Source organism: Lissotriton helveticus, chromosome 2_2, assembly GCF_964261635.1.
Source record: "Lissotriton helveticus chromosome 2_2, aLisHel1.1, whole genome shotgun sequence".
In the NCBI taxonomy this organism is placed as follows: domain Eukaryota; kingdom Metazoa; phylum Chordata; class Amphibia; order Caudata; family Salamandridae; genus Lissotriton; species Lissotriton helveticus.
The window spans coordinates 249,803,370-249,823,515 of NC_136060.1; the positions used below are offsets into that span (position 1 = coordinate 249,803,370).

The 20,146-nt window shown below is 45.2% G+C and overlaps 1 protein-coding gene across 1 annotated transcript in view; it reads right to left on the reverse strand.

The window, feature by feature from the left end:
• Window positions 1–14,742, reverse strand: part of RBPJ (recombination signal binding protein for immunoglobulin kappa J region) — a 308,921-nt gene extending 294,179 nt beyond the window's left edge. Inside the window, exon 1 of the mRNA XM_078678369.1 lies at window positions 14,604–14,742. Coding sequence (XP_078534495.1) covers window positions 14,604–14,623 — 20 coding nt within the window. The 5' untranslated portion in view covers window positions 14,624–14,742. The remainder of the gene's footprint in view (window positions 1–14,603) is intronic.
• Between the last annotated feature and the right edge of the window lie 5,404 nt (window positions 14,743–20,146).

Genomic DNA, 20,146 nt, shown 5'->3' on the forward strand with positions numbered 1-20,146 from the left:
GGGGGCGGCACGGGGCTGCCATGGAGGGAGGTGGGGCCGGCCGGTAGAGTGTGACCCGAGGGGGGCTCGGGACAGGCCCTCGGAGGGGGGCAGCGTTCAGTCTGCAGAGACAGGAAGGGAGGAGGAGAAACGCACTCACAGCTCTGCAACAAAGTCGCCGAACGTTTTTGTGCCATTCATGGGCCCTAAGGAGATGTTTGGGAAGAGCCCCTCCCCCCTCCTTCAGTGCACCCCCTCTGAAGGATGAAGGCAAGAGACTGCGCCGCGCGCAGGATGGTGCAGACACGGGGGTGTCCGGATCAGGTGTTCCCAACATGGGGGGTCTGCACCCCCTGGTTCCCAACATGGGGTGCCCGCACCCACAGGGGGTGCGAGATGGGATTTCAGGGGGTGCAACAAAGAGGGGAAGAAAGTATGTACAGCATGCATGATAGGAAGCAGGAAAGACTTCTGTAGAGGCTGCATTGATGCATTGATCCTCGATTGACTAGTGACCCACTTTCCTAACAAGTCATGACTTGATTCACTGTGCCAGCCCTCCTTTCCTTCATGGATAGGTGTCCACCCCTTATCTTCATTAACTCTCTGTTGCATGGATCATTTAATAAATTCGAAGATCACGCTGGAAAAACGATCTTTTTAATAAATAACAAACTTTAGTCCAATACAAGGATCTAGAGAAAGAGGCCAGCTCACAGGCATCCAGCAACCGATTGCCCAGATGTTCATGAGCACCCACCAATGGGTCAAAGATTCTAATACAAACACAGTACAGTGACTAATAATGCATATAGTATGACAATGCCACAGTACTTCCATGTTCAGATAATAGGAGCCATAACCCTGCTGATCAGTTGTTATGCAAAGTTTCAACTACAGTGAAATAATGTTTTTTTTTTCTTCCTGTAATACGTTTTACATTTCTTTATATACTTTTCTTTCATGTTTGATCGGGTTTAGGTACTTTTTCAGGATATTGCATTATGCCCTTTTCCGAAAAGATATTTGTCTCTCTGCCGGAATAGGTCATAGGTTTTTCCAAATTAAGGTCATACATTGTATTGGACCACGTGACACATTGACGTATTTTTTAACTGATGAATTCCTACGTATATAATGCTTACACGCACCTGGCACCTTGAAGCAACCTGTATGTTTTTTTTGTGCGCTAAGATAAATGCAGTTTGATTTTTAATCTTGATGGATTCTACATAGTCGTATTGTGGAATGTTTTCACATGGCAGTTTGACATATATAATTTTTTAACGCTGATGAATTTTTACGCTTACAATGTTTACCAACACTCATCACTTTGAAGTAACCTGTATGGTTCTCTGAGGATTAGGACAAATGCAGTTTTTTTATTTACTTTGATGCATTTTATGGTTATTAGTTTTAATCGAATTGCCGAATGAGCCGGTAATGTATGATAACGTCAGATTGCAGGATATGTACTATAATATGTCATTTTGTGATGATTTTTATTAATTCTGTAGTGTAGTGTGGCCTGCATCCTGCCCAATAGTCAGTGGGTCAGTTTTCAGTTTTTTTTATTTTCCTGTTTCCTGTTCTTGTGTCAGTGGTAGAAGGCCCTCCTCATCTTTTATTAGCAATGATAACTTCTTACATAGAGTTTCAAGGCTGTTGTTTCTAGATGCTGTAAACAACAGGTGTTACTACTGCCCAATTCAATGGTGCTCATTGTACCCACCTCCGAAGCATAGGGATCGGAGTTGGCCTTGCAGGGCTCAATGTTATGACCTGCAGAAGATGAATATGTAATTACTGACCGGTATTGCAGGTTAACATTAGTGGGGTGGGTCCCCAATTCCTTCCTTATTAATAGCAGGGTCTTCATCGCCCTCCTTCGTTTTCGTATGCTGTAAAAGATTCTGCATTCCACCTCCTTCATAAGTGATGCCTGCCTCTCTCTTCTATCGTGAGGGGTAGTGGTAGCGGTGTCTGTCTCCCTCTCCCTTCATTAGAGGTAGCAGGGTCTCTCTTCCTTCATTAGAGGTAGCAGGGTCTCTCTTCCTTCATTAGAGGTAGCAGGGTCTCTCTTCCTTCATTAGAGGTAGCAAGGTCTGCCTACATCTCTCTCTTCATTCCTGGAGGCACGGTCATTTTACCTCTTCTTTCATTTCAGATAGGAGGGTATGTCTCACCTCGTGGCTAACTCCTATCACAATGCCACGCATGCCGCTCTTATAGATTACCAGCCTCTGTCCATTGCAGAGTCTTTATTCTCCTATCATGAAGCCCCGTCCCCGCGGCACGGTAAGCATCTAAAGAACTAGCCCAGAAAACAGCTTACTCGCCGTCACAGTTACTCCCCATGCTTGAAGCTGCTCCTCGAGGCTGGCTGTTTCTGCGGCCTCAATAACAAGAAAAAACAATTTTTAATGAACTGCATTTGTAACACGTTGCCAGGACTTCAACCCCGCTTCTATTTATGGGCAGTTTTAAATAACGCGAAAGTAGGTATTGGAGTGCTTTACATGAGCACCAACTACATTACACAAGTACATTAGGTAATGTTATTCTTTCTGTGCTGTGGCATTTCTGAAGTAGCGTCCAAACCTGGGCCTGTGGTGTTCCTGGATCCAAAGCACAGTGGTATGCAGTAGTGTACGAGGTTGTTATTCCTCCACTATAGTTGTACGCCGTCTTCTTCCCAGTTCAGTGGTATTTGTCCCTCGCAGTTACAATTGCAGCCTCTCTCGTGTAGTCAGGACATAATGTTTCTACTTCTGAGGTTTCATTTAGCTATTTAAGGTATTCTGGGAGTTGTTTTCGTTTGAGTGGCAGGCCGGATACCAATGGTTTGTTCAGAATAGCCAAGCACTGGAAACATGGCTGTGCTTGCTTCCCTGCCCCCTGGCTGTGCTTGCTTCCCTGCCCCCTGGCTGTGCTTGCTTCCCTGCCCCCTGGCTGTGCTTGCTTCCCTGCCCCCTGGCTGTGCTTGCTTCCCTGACCCCTGGCTGTGCTTGCTTCCCTGCCCCCTGGCTGTGCTTGCTTCCCTGCACGTGCTTGCTTCCCTGCCCCCTGGCTGTGCTTGCTTCCCTGCCCCCTGGCTGTGCTTGCTTCCCTGCCCCCTGGCTGTGCTTGCTTCCCTGCCCCCTGGCTGTGCTTGCTTCCCCGCCCCTTGGTTCCCCTTCCCCTGGCTGTGCTTGCTCCCCTGCAACCTGGCTGTGCTTGCTTCCCTGCCACCTGGCTGTGCTGCTTCCCTGCGCCCTCTCTGTGCTTGCTTCCCTGCCCCCTTGCTGTGCTTGCTTCCCTGCCCCCTCGCTGTGCTTGCTCTCCTGAGTTTGTGTGTGGCTCTGGGTGGGTGTGTGTGGCTCTGGGTGGGTGGGTGTGTGTGGCTCTGGGTGGGTGGGTGTGTGTGGCTCTGGGTGTGTGTGTGGCTCTGGGTGTGTGGCTCTGGGTGTGTGTGTGTGGCTCTGGGTGTGTGTGTGTGGCTCTGGGTGTGTGTGTGTGGCTCTGGGTGTGTGTGGCTCTGGGTGTGTGTGGCTCTGGGTGTGTGTGGCTCTGGGTGTGTGTGGCTCTGGGTGTGGTGTGTGTGGCTCTGGGTGTGTGTGGCTCTGGGTGTGTGTGGCTCTGTGTGTGTGTGTGTGGCTCTCTGTGTGTGTGTGGCTGTGTGTGTGGCTCTGTGTGTGTGTGTGTGTGTGTGTGGCTGTGGGTGTGTGTGTGTGTGTGTGTATGGCTCTGGCTGTGTGTGGCTCTGGGTGTGTGTGTGGCTCTGGGTGTGTGTGTGTGTGTGTCTCTGTGTGTGTGTGTGTGGCTGGCTCTGGGTGTGTGTGTGTGGCTGGCTCTGGGTGTGTGTGTGTGGTTGGCTCTGGGTGTGTGTGTGTGTGTGTGGCTCTGGGTGTGTGTGTGTGGCTCTGGGTGTGTGTGTGTGGTAGTAATTGCTGTCTGCTGAGCTCGTCCATAGGGTACAATAGGTCTCACATTTGCGAGAGATTAAGCTAATGGCAATGTAAATGACAATGCCATTTATTTATCTGTTTTCAAAACCAACACATAAATACAAATTTTGTCATTTACAATGCCAATAGCTCTAACTTTTCCAAAGGCGAAACCATTGCATTGTAAATGCTTGTTTTCTATGTTTTCTTCTCTTCTGGATATCACATTAATTTTCTCTTCAGTCTTCCTATGTTCTCAACCCTGCCCCCGATGTTTTGTACGTTGTCATTTTTAGGTTCTTTACTTTCCATTATAAAGGAAGGAGATGGTGTAGTAATAATTCTGTGCTTGCGCACAGCCATTGTAATGGATTATGTTCTTTCATTGAATGTTGCTTTTTGAATGGTCGGTTATCACTGGCCATTCTTTCTGGAAGCTTTAGGGGGTGTACAACAAATAAACTGCAGTGCTTCTCCACTCACCTGTCTGAGTGTTCACTTCAGGAAGTCATTAAGCTAAGGTCAAGAAGGAGGGAAAACACCAGGTGAAGATGGCTTCCCCCCTGAATTTTATAAATAGATATATTTATAAACTAATACTTTTACTAGAAGCAGCATTTAGAGAGGCTACTGTGAAAGATTTAATTACACCTGAATTCAATAGGGCTTAGATATACCCCCCACCTAAGATAGAAACAAAATCCATTGACTAGGCTAACAACAGGCAGATATGACTTCCCAAATGTGACATGAAGATACTGACAAAAATATTAGCCTGAGACCAAGTAAAGTTATATCTCTGCTCATACATAAACAATAAATGGGGGTTGCACCCAACCGTTCCTCATGAAATCATGAGAAATCTGCTCCATTTGCTGAGGTAGGTACGACATGATAAAGAGGTTATGGTGACTCTCGAGACGATGTGGCCTGGGTGACAGCTTCATCACCAAGGTTAAGATTAGTCATGGCTCCAGACAAGGATGCCCCCCTGTAGCCACCACTTTTTCTTGGCCCTATAACCCTTGGCAATAGCAATTAGATCCTTTGGAGAGATTGAGGGCTTCCAGAAGGCAGCAGGAGAACACAAGCTAATGTATGCAGACAACATTCCACTCACACTTAGTTTACCAGAGGCATAACTGACAGCACTAATGAGACAGGATTCAAATTTTCGACCTGTTCCTGATATAAACCCAATTGGACTAAAAGTGAAGCTATGTCTATGACCTCAGTTGCCTCCAAAAACTTCTTGGCTAGTTTGCCTTTCAAACGGACACAACAACTAAAGTACAGCAAAGATAAATGGACAATGGGGAATAAAAACATAGCAGGTCTAACTGGCCAAATGAAATTGAACTTTGTCAAATAGGAGAAATGATAACTTCAAACTATGAAATGGTGGTGTCCCAGGTTTTAATTACGTCTTTAAAATGCTACCAATTAAGATCCTCACCCATAACTTGGACATCATAGACAAGCTGATAAAAGACTATATATAGGACTCATTCCCTCCCAGAGTTGAAATGTCAAAACCTTATGTTTGCATCTACTCAAGAGAACTGAGACTACCAATATAGGGACTAATTAAAATTAAGGACCAAGCTTTCAGTTTTCACTGATTTTTTATCAGTATTTTAAAAGAATGTCTTTCCCCACTATATTTATCTTTACAAAGCAGAAAATTGGGCATCTTTTGCGTAACTCTCTATGTTGTTATTCATGAATTCCAGGACGATAGGTGTGCAGATTGACAGAATGGGGAGTTAAAGATGAGATGAGAGTTCCTTAAATAACTGCATAACTCAACATATGTTTGTGCTTCAATGCTAAAATGTTCACATCAGTATATTGTTTGTATTATATTTAGCTGCCTAAATAAAACCAGACAGGCATCGAGGTAGGAGTAAGTTTCTAAGTTAAATAAATCTGAAAATATACAAGTGACATTGTCATTTATTCATAAACCACAAAATAAATATGGAGAACTACTGATAAGATGGCGCAAAAACAAATATGGATAATTCAATACAAACATGGAGCCATTTTCAGCACTCCCTTCAGTAATTCCAATAATCCAAATTCAACTGGATAGATATAACCAACATAAATTATGTCTTCTGGCTTGATTTCTGCAACAATAATTCAGAGAAGGCCAATGATAACTTAACACAAAGTATACAGAGTCCCAGACAGTCAAAATATTTCAATATGTCGATTTATTCTATTTTTGGTACTGCCAGCAAGGAATCTGCCATTTGCCAACACGTGTTCCGTCTACTCAGACTTTCAGTGCTGGAAAGTAAATATCATATATATTGTTTGTTTTCACAGATAAAAGTATTTATACAACTTTTTGACAATAATTGGTGAGAAATTCCAACAACCCTCATGTGGCCAACTGTTTTTTCATAGAAATTGACAAAGAAGTACAGAAAGTGAAAAGATCCAAGACCAACCCATTTAGAAAGAAGACCATAAGTTGGTTCTGTTAGAAGTGAAAGAGCAGAAATAAATTCGCCCTATTCTAATACTAATACATTGGGAAAATTGGGGTAACTATCTCCATATAGCGTGAGAGCTGAGGAAAGATGTGAAATTGGAGATCTGCTTTCCCCAGTTTGAGTCATGTCTGATCTATTACTAATGTACTGGACCCACCGATTGGCGCGATGTTTCCGAAGTAGCACATCTGGTAGTAAGTGTATTGAGCTACAGTAGTACCCTAGCCAAATTGCAAGTGAAACGTATTTATCCACACGGACTGATTTGCTTTGACTCTTATTATTCATAGATTGTGCAGTAATTTCCCATTCTGGGACCACTCCTACCCACCTTGACTTTGTAAATATGGATAATTACATGCACAAATGAAAAAATAAAAATAAATATGATAAAACTGGAAGCCCTTATTATTAAGCACATCTTCACTCCCAAATGGCATATCATTTAAATACGAAATCTAAAAATGCCAGATTGGATTCTACTAGAAAACATCTTACAAAAGTCAATGAGGGAAACCAAGTAATTTACACACAACTCAAGCGAACGAAGTACCCACATACTCATATTCTGATAAACATGTTATCAGAGTGGCAAGCTGGGCACAATCTATGTGCCACTATTCTATTAGGCACACAAGAATTTGTGCACCGTGCCTATTTGGAAAAATATATAGATAACAATGGATAAGGTGCCAATGTGCTGGACTCACTCGGCCAATAAGGGAATTCAGACTTTTGACCAGATCCTCATTAATGATCACCGTAAGTCTTTCACATACTTGTCACAAGAGGTCCATTGGTTAAGACTCAATTTTGGAAATATCTGCAATGAAGGCATTGTTTTGTCACAAAAACAGATACTACATCCTGGGGCTTACTACCAACCCCTTTAATGATTAAATAAGCCACTTAGTAAAACTATTATACAAAGTCATGACCACAAAACTGTATTCAAAATTTGCTGAGAACATTAACTATACATGGCAAGGGAGACTTCAAAAACCCTACACAGATAAAGATTGAATAAAACTACTAAGAACTCAGGATTAATGGTGAGATAACAATGGATAAGGTGCCAGTAAGCCTATCTGACTGGCTCAAAAGGTCATTCAGACTCTTGACCAGACTCTTATAAATTGTTAAAGTATGTTTTTTGTCAGAGTTGTCACAAGAGTTTCATTTGGTTAAGACTCAATTCTGGATATATCTGCACCTAAGGCATTGCATAACAACAAACCTAGGTAACGCATCTTGGAACTTAATGCCATTCCCTTTACAGTATCACCTAATTAAATTAGGCCACTATAAAAACTGATTTCAGGATTATATGAACTCATCGTCATAAAACTGCATTCAAAACCTACCAAGAACATTCCTAAATATAAATGGCAGGGGAAACTTAAAAAATCCCACACAGATGAGGAATGAGTAGAACTGGAGTACAACTCTCGTTTAAGGGAGGCACTTATTCAGTTCATTTTTTTTTTTAATCTTTCAAGACTGGCTCAGATCTCTAAAAACTGCATTAATCTGGACTGTTTACATCACAATATGGTACACACTGTATGGCACTAGACAAATAATAAACCTTACCAGTAAAAGATATGGAGCCCCATTACAAATAAGAATGACCAATCTTACACCCTCAATGGAACCGGCACTTTTGAGCCACTCCCAGAATATAGCGGATATGAGTAATCGTAAAAAAAAGATGGCTGGACACTGCTCTAGCTCTGGCTAAGTTGAGTATACTTAGTCAATGGAAAAAATGGATGCATCGACCCATAAGGAATGGACGATATAATTGCTGTCTATGGCAAGCTAGGAACAGAAGATCAAATTGAGTTCCATATATTCTAGGAGATTTGGGATCCTTTTCTTAGCTGACTTTTGAGACTCATTGCCTTCACCTATGTATGAGGAACAAGAGACTGGAGCTTGAGATTTGTTGTATGTATTTACAGCATTATGTAGAATGTGACCTCTCCTTTACGTTTTCCTCCATTAAATGTTTACTGTGGTTAAAGCCTGGGCAAAATTTCAAGAAAGGTTTAATGTTTTCAAATGCTTTTGAAAACTCAATAAATGTATATAAAAAAGCCAAAAAGGATTTATCAATGTCGGATAGCATTTAGTGCTTACCACCTACTAACAAAGAAAAAGTCTAAAAGTCATAAATCTCAATGAGAAAAGCTGTGGCCTGGCCTAGACATTTCACTAGACTTATTACTAGACATATCACTGGCTGTATAATCTGAGTTGTGCTACGCAAACAGATGATGGACGGAATGCTGAATGAATCATACATTCAGCCCCAGTCAAGAGATCGAGTTAAATCTATCGTTCTTTTGCTTGCCATGCCACCCCAGTTTAGACCCAGCCATATGCAAAATCAATCTTGACCCTGTGCCTCATGGGAACAGCCCAGACCGAACTGCCAAGCCAGGCCTTCCCTGGACCGGAAAAAAGCATCCTGGGACCCATTTCAGGGTATGTCACCCTTCTTCAGCCAGGCTAGCTTGAATCCAGTGGCACAGTGAGCAAGGGACCCACGTCTGGGCATACCCATCCCACATAGGGTGAAAAGTGCTACACAAACAAATGATGGATGGAATGCTGAATGAATCATACATTCACCCCCAGTCAAGACATCTGAGTTTAGCAGTTTCTGTGTAAAGTGCATAAAAAATATATAAATTCAAGCGGACAGTGAATACATAAACTTGTGTACTGAAAACTCAGTTTTGCTAAACGATGGAGATAATTAAAGCAAGTTATACTTTATTACCTAATCTATTCATGCACGCATCCCTGCAAGCTAAAATCATGTGTGTGCCTCTGTTCCAATTAACACTGTTATGTGATATACATGTCTGAATGCAACATGGTATTTTCTGTTGTTCGGTTTTAAATATGGGTTTGAGGAAAAAAATCTAAGGCATGTGCTACTCTAACCTGGCAATTAATTGGGACCTGATATCACTTAAGTCTTCTATAACTGTTAAGGTATGTGCCATGATCCTCCTAGGAAAGGAAAGATATACATTGTTTTGCACTTTTAGGGGTATTGCATCCCAAATGGAAATATGGGCATCCATGTGATCCCTCAACTACTGCAAGTACAGAACACATTGAACTACTCTCCTGAAAACATAAATACACTTTGAGCCCTTATAGGAGTTTAGGATAACAAAAGCAGTAAAACGTGACAAGCCTGATGTCTGCACACCTTGTGTAAATGCACTAGAACTGCTTCAGGAGACCTGGCTTGAGAGCAAAACACCTCAGATAAAGTAACACAAAATCAGTCCTTTTCTTCCCTTAAAAGCTACCTCTGTTGTAACAAGGAGAATCACTACCCTCCCAACCACCATCCTCACCCTAACACCAGACTCTGCCCTTGATCCCCGCCTTCTACTGCATACAATTGGCTACATTGTGTAGATCACAGATTTCAAATAACCATTAACCCACCTAAGACGTTATGTCCCGCCCCACCATACTAGTTCAGAATGTTCTCAAACCCAATAAAATGCAAAGTAGTAATGTCCTGATACAGGTCTCAGGGACACGTTTCTTATAGTGCAATTCCAAAGCAATCTTGTTATTCCACATGAAAAAAAAATTGCAAGTCCTTGACATACGAAATCTCCTGGCACGTCTAAAATGCAATTTATTTAAAATGTAACAATTTCTAATAACCATTATTGAGAAGTAATAGGAATCTCATCTCGCCTAAATTGGGCGACCAACATTACCCTTAATGACATTAAAAAGGCTGTAGTAGACGAATCTCCAGACAACTCAGCAGGAGGTACACTCATTAAAAGGACACATTTGAAAGGTATGCTACAATATTCCTTTCAAGGCACAGCCGGTATTTGGAGGCACTATGACCAACTGGGAGTGAAAGAGGCATCAGGCAATGCTTTAGTCAGTGACAATACATGAGGAGCATGAGCTGGGGTAATGTTTATTGACTTGAATTGTCACATGAGAAAAACAAAATTCTCACCAAAGCAGGGTGAACGCTGGTTAGGTACAAAGAATAAAGTCAGGATTGTCAAAGGAATGGTTCACTAGTACAGTGTGTTACAAACCAGTCAAGCAAAGAAGATGAGCAAAACCTTTACAGTTTCGAACCCCATTTTTCCCCCAAATGTCAAGTCACTTTGATTCACACTGGAAACCAACCTCACCCTCAAGGAACACAGTGCCAAAAAACACAAATTGCCTGGTACGAGCTTTCTCTCTTCAAAAGAAAGTCAAAATATTTCTTCCAGAAAAAGACTACAGAATCGTTATTCAAACTCAGAATCGCACGTCTGGATGGTGCTAATGCCCTGCTCCCCTGGTCTACCAAATGCCACACTAGCATCCCTTAGGGGCATCCTATATGCCACAGCACGTTTCATCCAGGGCCTCAAGAAATATGATATACCACCCATATCCAGCTGAAATTCATGTGTCTCCGCTAGGCAGCCCACATCATGTTCAAATCCAGTGGCCTCCTTTACACAACTATCATAGCCAGTATCCCGGTTTATCTTGCAGACAAGCTCACCATCTCTGATGGACCTTGGCACACCAGTAGAGCAGCCAGGACACCATCGGATAGCAGACTAAGAAGTGTCAAAAAGAAAAAACACAAGGCAGTAGGCCTTTTTCACTCAAACACCCAGGATCTGGAACAACATCCCCACATTCACCAGCACCACCAATGCTGTTCCAATGTAGGCGCGAGTTAAAAAAACTTACCTCCTTAACAAGCACTACATCATAATGCATTAACCATCCACAACCCAGCTACATCTCCTCTTATTCACTGAGTTTATGCTGCCTTTTGGCTGGGCTTGCACTATAAAAATACCATATACACACATATATACATGCATAAGAGTGAAAAAGAATGCCACTGATGGAGTGTATTGGCTCCTATTCCTCATTATGTGGCTCCTCTCCAAATACCTTGAAGAGGGAGGCGGAGGAGCAACTTTGGAGACTTAGGCATGGGTCAAGTCATTTTAGAAGGCCCTGAAAGTAAAGCAGGAAACTACATATGGGCAGGGGTAGTGACAAGGAAGCCATAAAGAGGATCATGAGAGGAAAGCACCAAAACTGAGGAGTGGGGCCGGGTAGTGACCAACAACAGGAATGCCCCAAGAATTGAGGACAAGGGGCGATCAACAACAGGAAGCCCAAACGCTGCGATTGGTCTGTTATTGATGAAGTGAAAGGTCCAAGTATTGGGACAGGTAATTACCCACGACATAAGGTGTTCTCATGTTCGCGCTATAGAAAACTTTATAAATAAATAAAAATAAGAAAGGAGGTGAGGGCCAGGAGAGGACAGTTGAACCCCAAGAAGTGAGGACAGGTGGTGACCAGTGGTAGCCAAGCCCCAAGCAGGTGTTTAGGCAGTGACCAACGAAAGGGAAGCAGGTGGTGACTAATAGCAGGAAGGCCACAAGCCGAGGGGGCACAGTTATAACGGACAACGGGAAAGCACCAAGCATGGAGAACCAGGTGCTGACCGACTACAAGGGTTTCTCCAAGCAGGATGGCAAGTAGTGACCCATGATGGAGGATGTTCAAGAAGGACTGGTAGGATAGGGGGCAATACAGGATATGCGTTGTTCCAGGGAAGTGTGTCAGACAGTTACCCAAAACAGCGTATGCTATTACATGGAGGGGCGGACGAGGGGGAATGTAGTCATGACAACTGGAAAAATGCTGACTGATGTGCCCATGCCACTGACCGACTATAAGGGCACTCCAGAGAGTGACAGTCAGCAGGGTAGCCACAAGGAGGGGACGTAGGTAGTGATGGGGAAGTCCAAAGAGGGAGGCTGGTTGAGATTGGGAAAGCTTGAGGGGAAGATGGTAGAGATGGGGAAGGCTTGAGAGGAAAGACCGTAGTAAAGGAGAGGAGGAAAAAAGCAAGGTGAGCCTGCCAACAAGAGGGTGGGGACTAAGGAAAACGCTCAGCAGCAGGCGGGTCAGGCCACAGGAAGAGGCCACCAGCTGGGGGGGCCAACAGGAAAAGCCCAGCAACTGACAACTCGGATCGACCAGAAAACCCCAGCAACCGACTGTACGGGGCGACGAGAAATGCCCAGCAACCGACTGTTCGGGGCGACGAGAAATGCCCAGCAACCGACTGTTCAGGGCGACGGGAAAAGCCCAGCAACCGACGGCTCGAGCGACGGGAAAAGCCCAGCAACCGACGGCTCGAGCGACGGGAAAAGCCCAGCAACCGACGGCTCGAGCGACGGGAAAAGCCCAGCAACCGACGGCTCGAGCGACGGGAAAAGCCCAGCAACCGACGGCTCGAGCGACGGGTAAAGCCCAGCAACCGACGGCTCGAGCGACGGGAGAAGCCCAGCAACCGACGGCTCGAGCGACGGGAGAAGCCCAGCAACCAACGGCTCGAGCGACGGGAAAAGCCCAGCAACCAACGGCTCGAGCGACGGGAAAAGCCCAGCGAGCGACGGGAAAAGCCCAGCAACCGACGGCTCGAGCGACGGGAGAAGCCCAGCAACCGACGGCTCGAGCGACGGGAGAAGCCCAGCAACCGACGGCTCAAGCGACGGGAGAAGCCCAGCAACCGACGGCTCAAGCGACGGGAGAAGCCCAGCAACCGACGGCTCGAGCGACGGGAGAAGCCCAGCAACCGACGGCTCGAGCGACGGGAGAAGCCCAGCAACCGACGGCTCGAGCGACGGGAGAAGCCCAGCAACCGACGGCTCGAGCGACGGGAGAAGCCCAGCAACCGACGGCTCGAGCGACGGGAGAAGCCCAGCAACCGACAGCTCGAGCGACGGGAGAAGCCCAGCAAACGACGGCTCGAGCGACGGGTGAAGCCCAGCAACCGACGGCTCGAGCGACGGGAGAAGCCCAGCAAACGACGGCTCGAGCGGCGGGAGAAGCCCAGCAAACGACGGCTCGAGCGGCGGGAGAAGCCCAGCAACGGCCGGCTCGAGCGACGGGAGAAGCCCAGCAACCGACGGCTCGAGCGACTGGAGAAGCCCAGGAACCGACGGCTCGAGTGACGGGAGAAGCCCAGCAACCGATGGCTCGAGCGAAGGGAAAAGCAGTTCGGGCGACGGGAAAAGCAGTTCGAGCGACAGGAAAAGCCAAGCAACCAACAGCTTGGGCGACGGGAAAATCCCAGCAACCGACAAGCTCGGTGTGACGGGAAAAGTTCCTGCAACTGGAAAAACCCAGCAGTAGACAGCTAGGGGCGGGTGGTACAAGGAAAGCCTGGTACCAGACAGCTGGTGTGCTAAGGGGGTTAATGGGAAAAGTCCAACTGTGGACGATTGCTGGAAGGGTCAACCCCCGAACCAAGGAGCGCTGGAGGGCATCCCCCACAGCAAGGAGCGACACAAAAGAACTCCTCTCCCAACACACTGACTATTAAAGATGACAGATAGGGGGAGGAAAGTTCTGTTTTGCACAGCGTACTATCTGAGCAAAGACCAGCACTACAGCACCCCCATGGTCATGAGCACCAAAGGGGAGCTCCCACAGGTAGGAACACCAGAGGAGATGCCAACGGGTGCAGCGGCAGAGGGGAACGCCACTGTAAGAAAAGGCATGCAGAAAGATCCCACTGTAAGGCAAGAAACAGAGGAAGACCCCACTGAAGGCGAGAGGAGATGGTCTCGTTGGAAGTGTGAGCAGGGGCGAGTCCCATTGGACAGAGGGGAATGGGGGACCCTCACTGGAAAATAGGGCATGTGTGAGCTTTACTGAAATCAGTGCTATTAGGAACTCCACTAGGGAGAGAAGCAGATGGGAACCAGAAAGAGGGATAGAGGAGGGGCCATTTGGCAAGGAGAAGGCTGTGGCAGCCGCATATGATGGGAGAGTTACACTGTGTGTTGGACCAGAATCACTGGATTGCACAAAGATGGGGAGGTATCCGAAGAAACAGACAGCAATAACAAAGGAATAACCATGGTTAGAAAAAAGGCAGCTAGACGCACTCTTCAGCAAAGCCCGACCAGAGACTTCTCCGCGGGACACGGACTACGATCTAACCAGAGTTGTACGTTAACCGAAGCTGCGCATAAAGTTGATTTGTATGGAGCAAGGTGTGCAAATGCTGTAAACCACTCATTCAAAGTCTCAACTATCGGTCACTACCAAAACCCACCCCGTTCTCCAAAGCCCCGAATCCCAGACTTACCCTGTCACAACAGGCGCCATCTTCAACAAACTCTCGCAAAAACTCCAAGTCTCGCGAGATGCTACCCTTCCCCCGAGAAACCAAGCGACAGACGCTCAGACGGGAGAGAGACACGACAGGCCAAAGGCAGACACTTGCTTCTACGCATGCGCGCCTGCTCGTGCGGGCACAAAGTGCAAGAGAGAGAGAGAGGGCATTCTCAAGGCGTGGGAACTTTTTCGAAGCACCGCGAGACTTGGATCGGGTTGCTTAGCTCCAAAGTATAAATCGCTGGGAAGGATCCGCAATGGACATAGTGAAAGGACTATTGTACACACGAAAAAACTTGCAAAAACTTAAGCACAGACGAAGGGATAGGACTGGCTCCCTTAAGTCCCGTTCTGCCGTTCAGCTTTGAGGGAAAGGAATAAAACATTTAAAGATATCCTGCCACGGCGGGGATCCCGTGCACTAGCTGTGCTTGACCCATTGGACTTCAGGGCTGGGGACCTTTGGTAGCTGCTGTTGCAGCTAATTACCATTCTTATTGCGTGTACCTCCTTCGGCGGTATTACTCATGATTCCGGTGCATTGTAGTTCTGCGTTTACTATATATTATGGGTTCATCACGCGTTTAAGTTGCCTAAAAATACAACTGAATGTGTACAAGTGATGGGGCCACTCCATATTCAGCTATGCTATGTGTAAACTTGATGTGATGAACGGACACAGGAACGAGACACAACAGGCTTTATTCTTCAGCGGTTAATACAGAACAGCGCACGACTCCCAGTGGCCAGATTCGTCACCTTTGCAACAGCATTCCACATTCTACCACTACCTAGATAACCAAATGTAATACGTCCATGTAGTCGAGGCGTGGAATAAAGTACAGTTCTTAGTTGTAGGTAAGTATCAAGTATAGAGCAGTACAGAACCAAATATAGAATAGGTCTTCAGTACAGAGCCCCACCAGGAGCGGCCTCCTTGCTGCTCAGACCATACTCCCAACTGACACTCCACACACTGGCATTCCAACATTCTATTACCTCACCACACATACCAACATTCCACAGTACATCCACACTGGCTGAGCAGCAAGGCAGAGAAGTAGGGAAAGGTGCATTGCACTAAAGACCAGCCCCCTTTAATGAACAGCAACAAAAGAATTATCTAAGCAGTAAGCATAGTAATAGCATAAATAAACATAGGTGTAAAAATGCTGCCAAAACATTTAGAGAGAAGACATGCAATAATCTATAAGAGAAAAGACATAGCATTAATTAACGAAGATTGACAAGACACACCTCTTCCACTTTTTCGGAGCAAAAGACGAATAGTACTAAGAAAATGCAAGACTCTAAACAGTAATTTTCTATAAAATATAAATCTTGCAAAAAAAAGGTCTCAAGAAAAAACAAAAGATCAAGGAACTCAAAAAAATAAGGAAAAGAATGAGAACAAGCATATGCAATGCAATAGGTTTCGCATTTCTGAAATTTGAGCTATTGGCATTGCACTATTATTTGCAACACCAATAGCTCAAACTTTCACTCACTAAGATACCTGCTGTGCTTCGGTTATACACAGCAGCCGGTTATGCCCTTTACTCTGGTGCTCAAAAGGTTAATTCTAGTTCCCTCCCCACTTTTGCACCCTGCTGGAAGCACTAGCAGGGTATGATGTGCTTTACAAAACCAACACACTGAAGTAAATAGGAAAAAAATATATTGTGTGTGTTTATAAAGTAAAAATGCCAAAAGATAATCGCGTCACAGTGGGAAATTCCAAAATAACTACAATCCTCCGATATATAAGACAACAGACACTCCCATGGGCAAACCCTTTAGTGATATAAACGCTGTACAGTAGTAGGCCTTATGCTAAGAACAGATGACATTTTAGAAACAAGGTGTTGGCTGATTAACTAAATTCAAACAGGAAAGAAGTAAGGTATGGTGTGCAAAGAACCAGATTACTTTGCATCATGAAGGAACCTCCTTAAAGGAGGTTCACTGAAGTTAAACTGCGGAGAACACCCACAGGTTGCCCTCAGTCTTCGTGAAGGGCCACCCGCACTCCTATGAATGATCAGGAGAGCCACTAACATTTGTAGCATGCTTTAATACCAAATGTTTTCACAGGTGGGCTCGCCCACTCCTTCTTATCCTTGACATGCCGGGCTGAGTTTTACCAAAAAACACAGTTGATGGACAGAATGTAGAACAATGTCATACATTCACCCCAGTACAATGATCTGGGCCTAAATCCATCGTTTTTTTGCACTCCACACCACCCTGGGTTAGACACTGGCTATATGCAAATCAGCTCTGACCCTGTGCCTCATGGGAACAGTCCAGTCCGAACTACCAAGCCATGTCTTTCCCAGACCGGAATCAAGCATCCAAGGACCGGTTTCTGGCTATCAGCCTTCATTCAGCCTGGATAGCTTGACTCCAGTGGTGTGGAGAGCCTGGGACTCACGTCTGAGCATACCCAGCCCACTCGGGGTGAAAATTGCAAAAAACAAAGTTGATGGACAGAATGTAGAACAATGTCATACCTTCACCCCAGTACAATGATCTGGGCCTAAATCCATCGTTTTTTTGCACAGAGGAGATGGGGTGAAGAAACTGTAGGGCAAGTCCTGTCAGCCCGAGATTACCAGTGAAGTTACCGGCCTTGGGGCTGACACATGCATTGCTGTAGCGTAATGAAGAGAAAAATACTGGCTTCCATTTGTACTCACTGTGTACTCTGAAAGAACAAAATAAATACAGTCCTAAAACAGAAGACAAGGAGTGAAAAACAAGCATCAGAGCACTTCTAGCACTGCCCTAAAGTTTGCAGAGACATAAGTGGTTGATGGGTTGACATGCCTGCAATGAAGCTCAGGATTTCATAATTAGCTGCTCTAATTGGCTTAGTTTTGAAACTAATCTGAAACTCAAGAATCAGGACAAATGAATCCTGTTAAACACAAAACAAGGATTTCTATAAATAAAGAGTTAATTGCATCTACCACTTGGATGCTTCTTCGTAGTGAACTGCTAAATTCAAAGCTCTTGTGTGTGACCCAGTCTCACGTTGTTTTACAGAGATTGTCAATTGCCATTACTAACCACAAATAAATGCTGCGAGGTATCCAGAGTTCTGTCAGACTCTGCTTGTTACCATTTTTAAATCTGCTGACAATAAGCATGCCATGAATCATTGTGTTTATTTACGTGCCTTGAAACTTCAGGGCTTTGCGTTTCTATTCTCCCTGAATTCAATTTAAAAAATCTGCTTGCTACCATTATTTTAAAATGGAGGTATTTTTTTCAGGGGATGATGTAGTTGTCTGAAAGATTTCACAAAATATTTTGTGCGCACAGCTTTCAAATGGCGACATGCAAGAAGTGGCCCTTGAAGAAGACGCAATATTTGAAAAGAATTCCTAATTTCCTGACTGACTAACTTTTCCAATAGCTAACGGTTAATGCAGCCTCATGTCGGCAGGCTGGGCTTTGACTGCCAGGTCTCCCGTGAGTAAATTGTGGGTCAGTTTAGGGGCACGTCTGTGGGCAGCTGTAAGTGAAGCTCCATTAAAAAATAAACCTCTGTGTCTCCAAGGCAGCACGCAGGCATCAACCTCTCTGTTTTCCACCAACAGCTTTTGATTACAGAAGTGCGATTTAAGCACAGTGTAAGTAAGCAACTTCCACACTGATGAAACACAGCCAGTGAACTAGAAAGCAACACTTGTGCTCCTAGAAACAATCACACATAATTGAAGCATGTATAATTTCCATAGATATGCCGTCGCTTTTATGCCCATTTGCCGGGAAGCTGAACATATATGTAATTTTAGATCACTGGGCGCATGTTTCAGATGTGATTTTACATCCTGGAGTGCCCTTGGAGTAATCTGCTTTGGACTCCCTCCCCTAACTGATTAATGTGCAACAGCGCCTCAGCACATACTTATCACTAGCAAAGGGGTCTCTCTTTGCTGAGTTTAATAGTCCAAGTCCTCCACCATTATTCTTCAGGGGCTGGCTGATAACACTGTGCACACTCACTAATCACAGAGGGATAATAAACAAGAAAAAAAACTAACTTGGCAGAGGGCTTGGGGGGTACCTTCAGCAGAAGTGAATGAGCCCAGGAAGGTTTGGAGAGTTGGGCCCAGCAGCACTGAGAGGAACCGAGCATAGCAGTCAGCCTGTGGGAGAAATAAAAACACAATTGGGGCAAGGGCATTGTAAATGTGACAGACACAGCATGATTTTCAGCCCTATTTACAGAAACAGCCTTGCAACAAAGCAAAGCTCAGAGCAAGAATGCTCTGCAACAGAAAATGAAACCAGCACTAAACACGAGTAGGAAACCAAGGGAAAAGAAGTCCCTTGAGAACAGTCAAACAGGACAAAGGGTAATGATACCGTAGTTAGTCCCTGCTGCTGGGAGGAACAAAAGAGAAAAGGAGGGACAAAGAGGCAGGACTGACCAGTAGCAACAAGGAGTTTTAAAGGAAACTGCAACAAACTAATCAAAAGCAGGGGTGTGGCTTTAAGCCCACAAGAGAAGTATACTAAAGTATACATGAGGTTGTACACTTACGCGCGACCTAAAAAGGGTATTTCCCACCAGCCTACCTCCAAGCTACAGGCACGTGTGCTCAGTGCACTTCACCACAGGTCTCACCAAATGGCGGAAAGCTCTACAAAGGTGTCTCTCACAGACCCAGCATTCCACATGTCCAGGCACTCACCCACACAGGCGTGTTCAGCCACCAACACCTCCAAAGGGAGAGAATCACAACCCATCTGAGACAAAATAGGTACAGGAACAGCAAGGGACAGTAAGGCAAAAGGGAAAAAGGAGCTGTCACGCTATGCCCACACACCCAGGCACCGCCAAGATGAGCACACAACAGGAGGCAGGTGCCGCTGGCCCACCACCCGATGTGGGTTTTTTTGTGTTGAATATAGTTTGGGAATGTTCTCAGAGTAGAGGTCTCTAAATATTCCCATGGGTCCCCATTCTGACCGGTATGTTGTTGTTGTTTCCTGAGCAGTTTTTGACTGCGGACCCTCTTCGTGAGTGACGCAGATCTCGAGACAGTGTCCTTGTGCCACCACTAGAGGCGGTGAGCCTTATGCTCTTGCTCTTTTTAGTTTGCCCCTTCACTGTATACTCCTTATATGTACTGACTCTCGTGTTTCTCCTTTTCTCTCTCTGTTCACAATAATGGCTGAGAATCCTGGTCTCTCTTTTAATGATGACGATTTACAACTAGCTCTGGCAGAACATCCTGACCTTTTTGAAACTACACCCAGCATTATATCCATTAATGAGGATGAGTGGGGTAAACTACTTGGCCTCAAGAAATCCCAGACACGAACAGCACTACACGGTGCAATTATGGCCCAATATCTTCGTAACAACTGTGCACCCACGGGTCTTATAGTGACCAATGCACCAAGACTCTTTCTCAAAGACAAGGAGTTCTTGAGGAATTGGTCACTCATAGCGTGGCGATGCACCAGGGACTGGTTAATTTTAATTATCCAGACTTC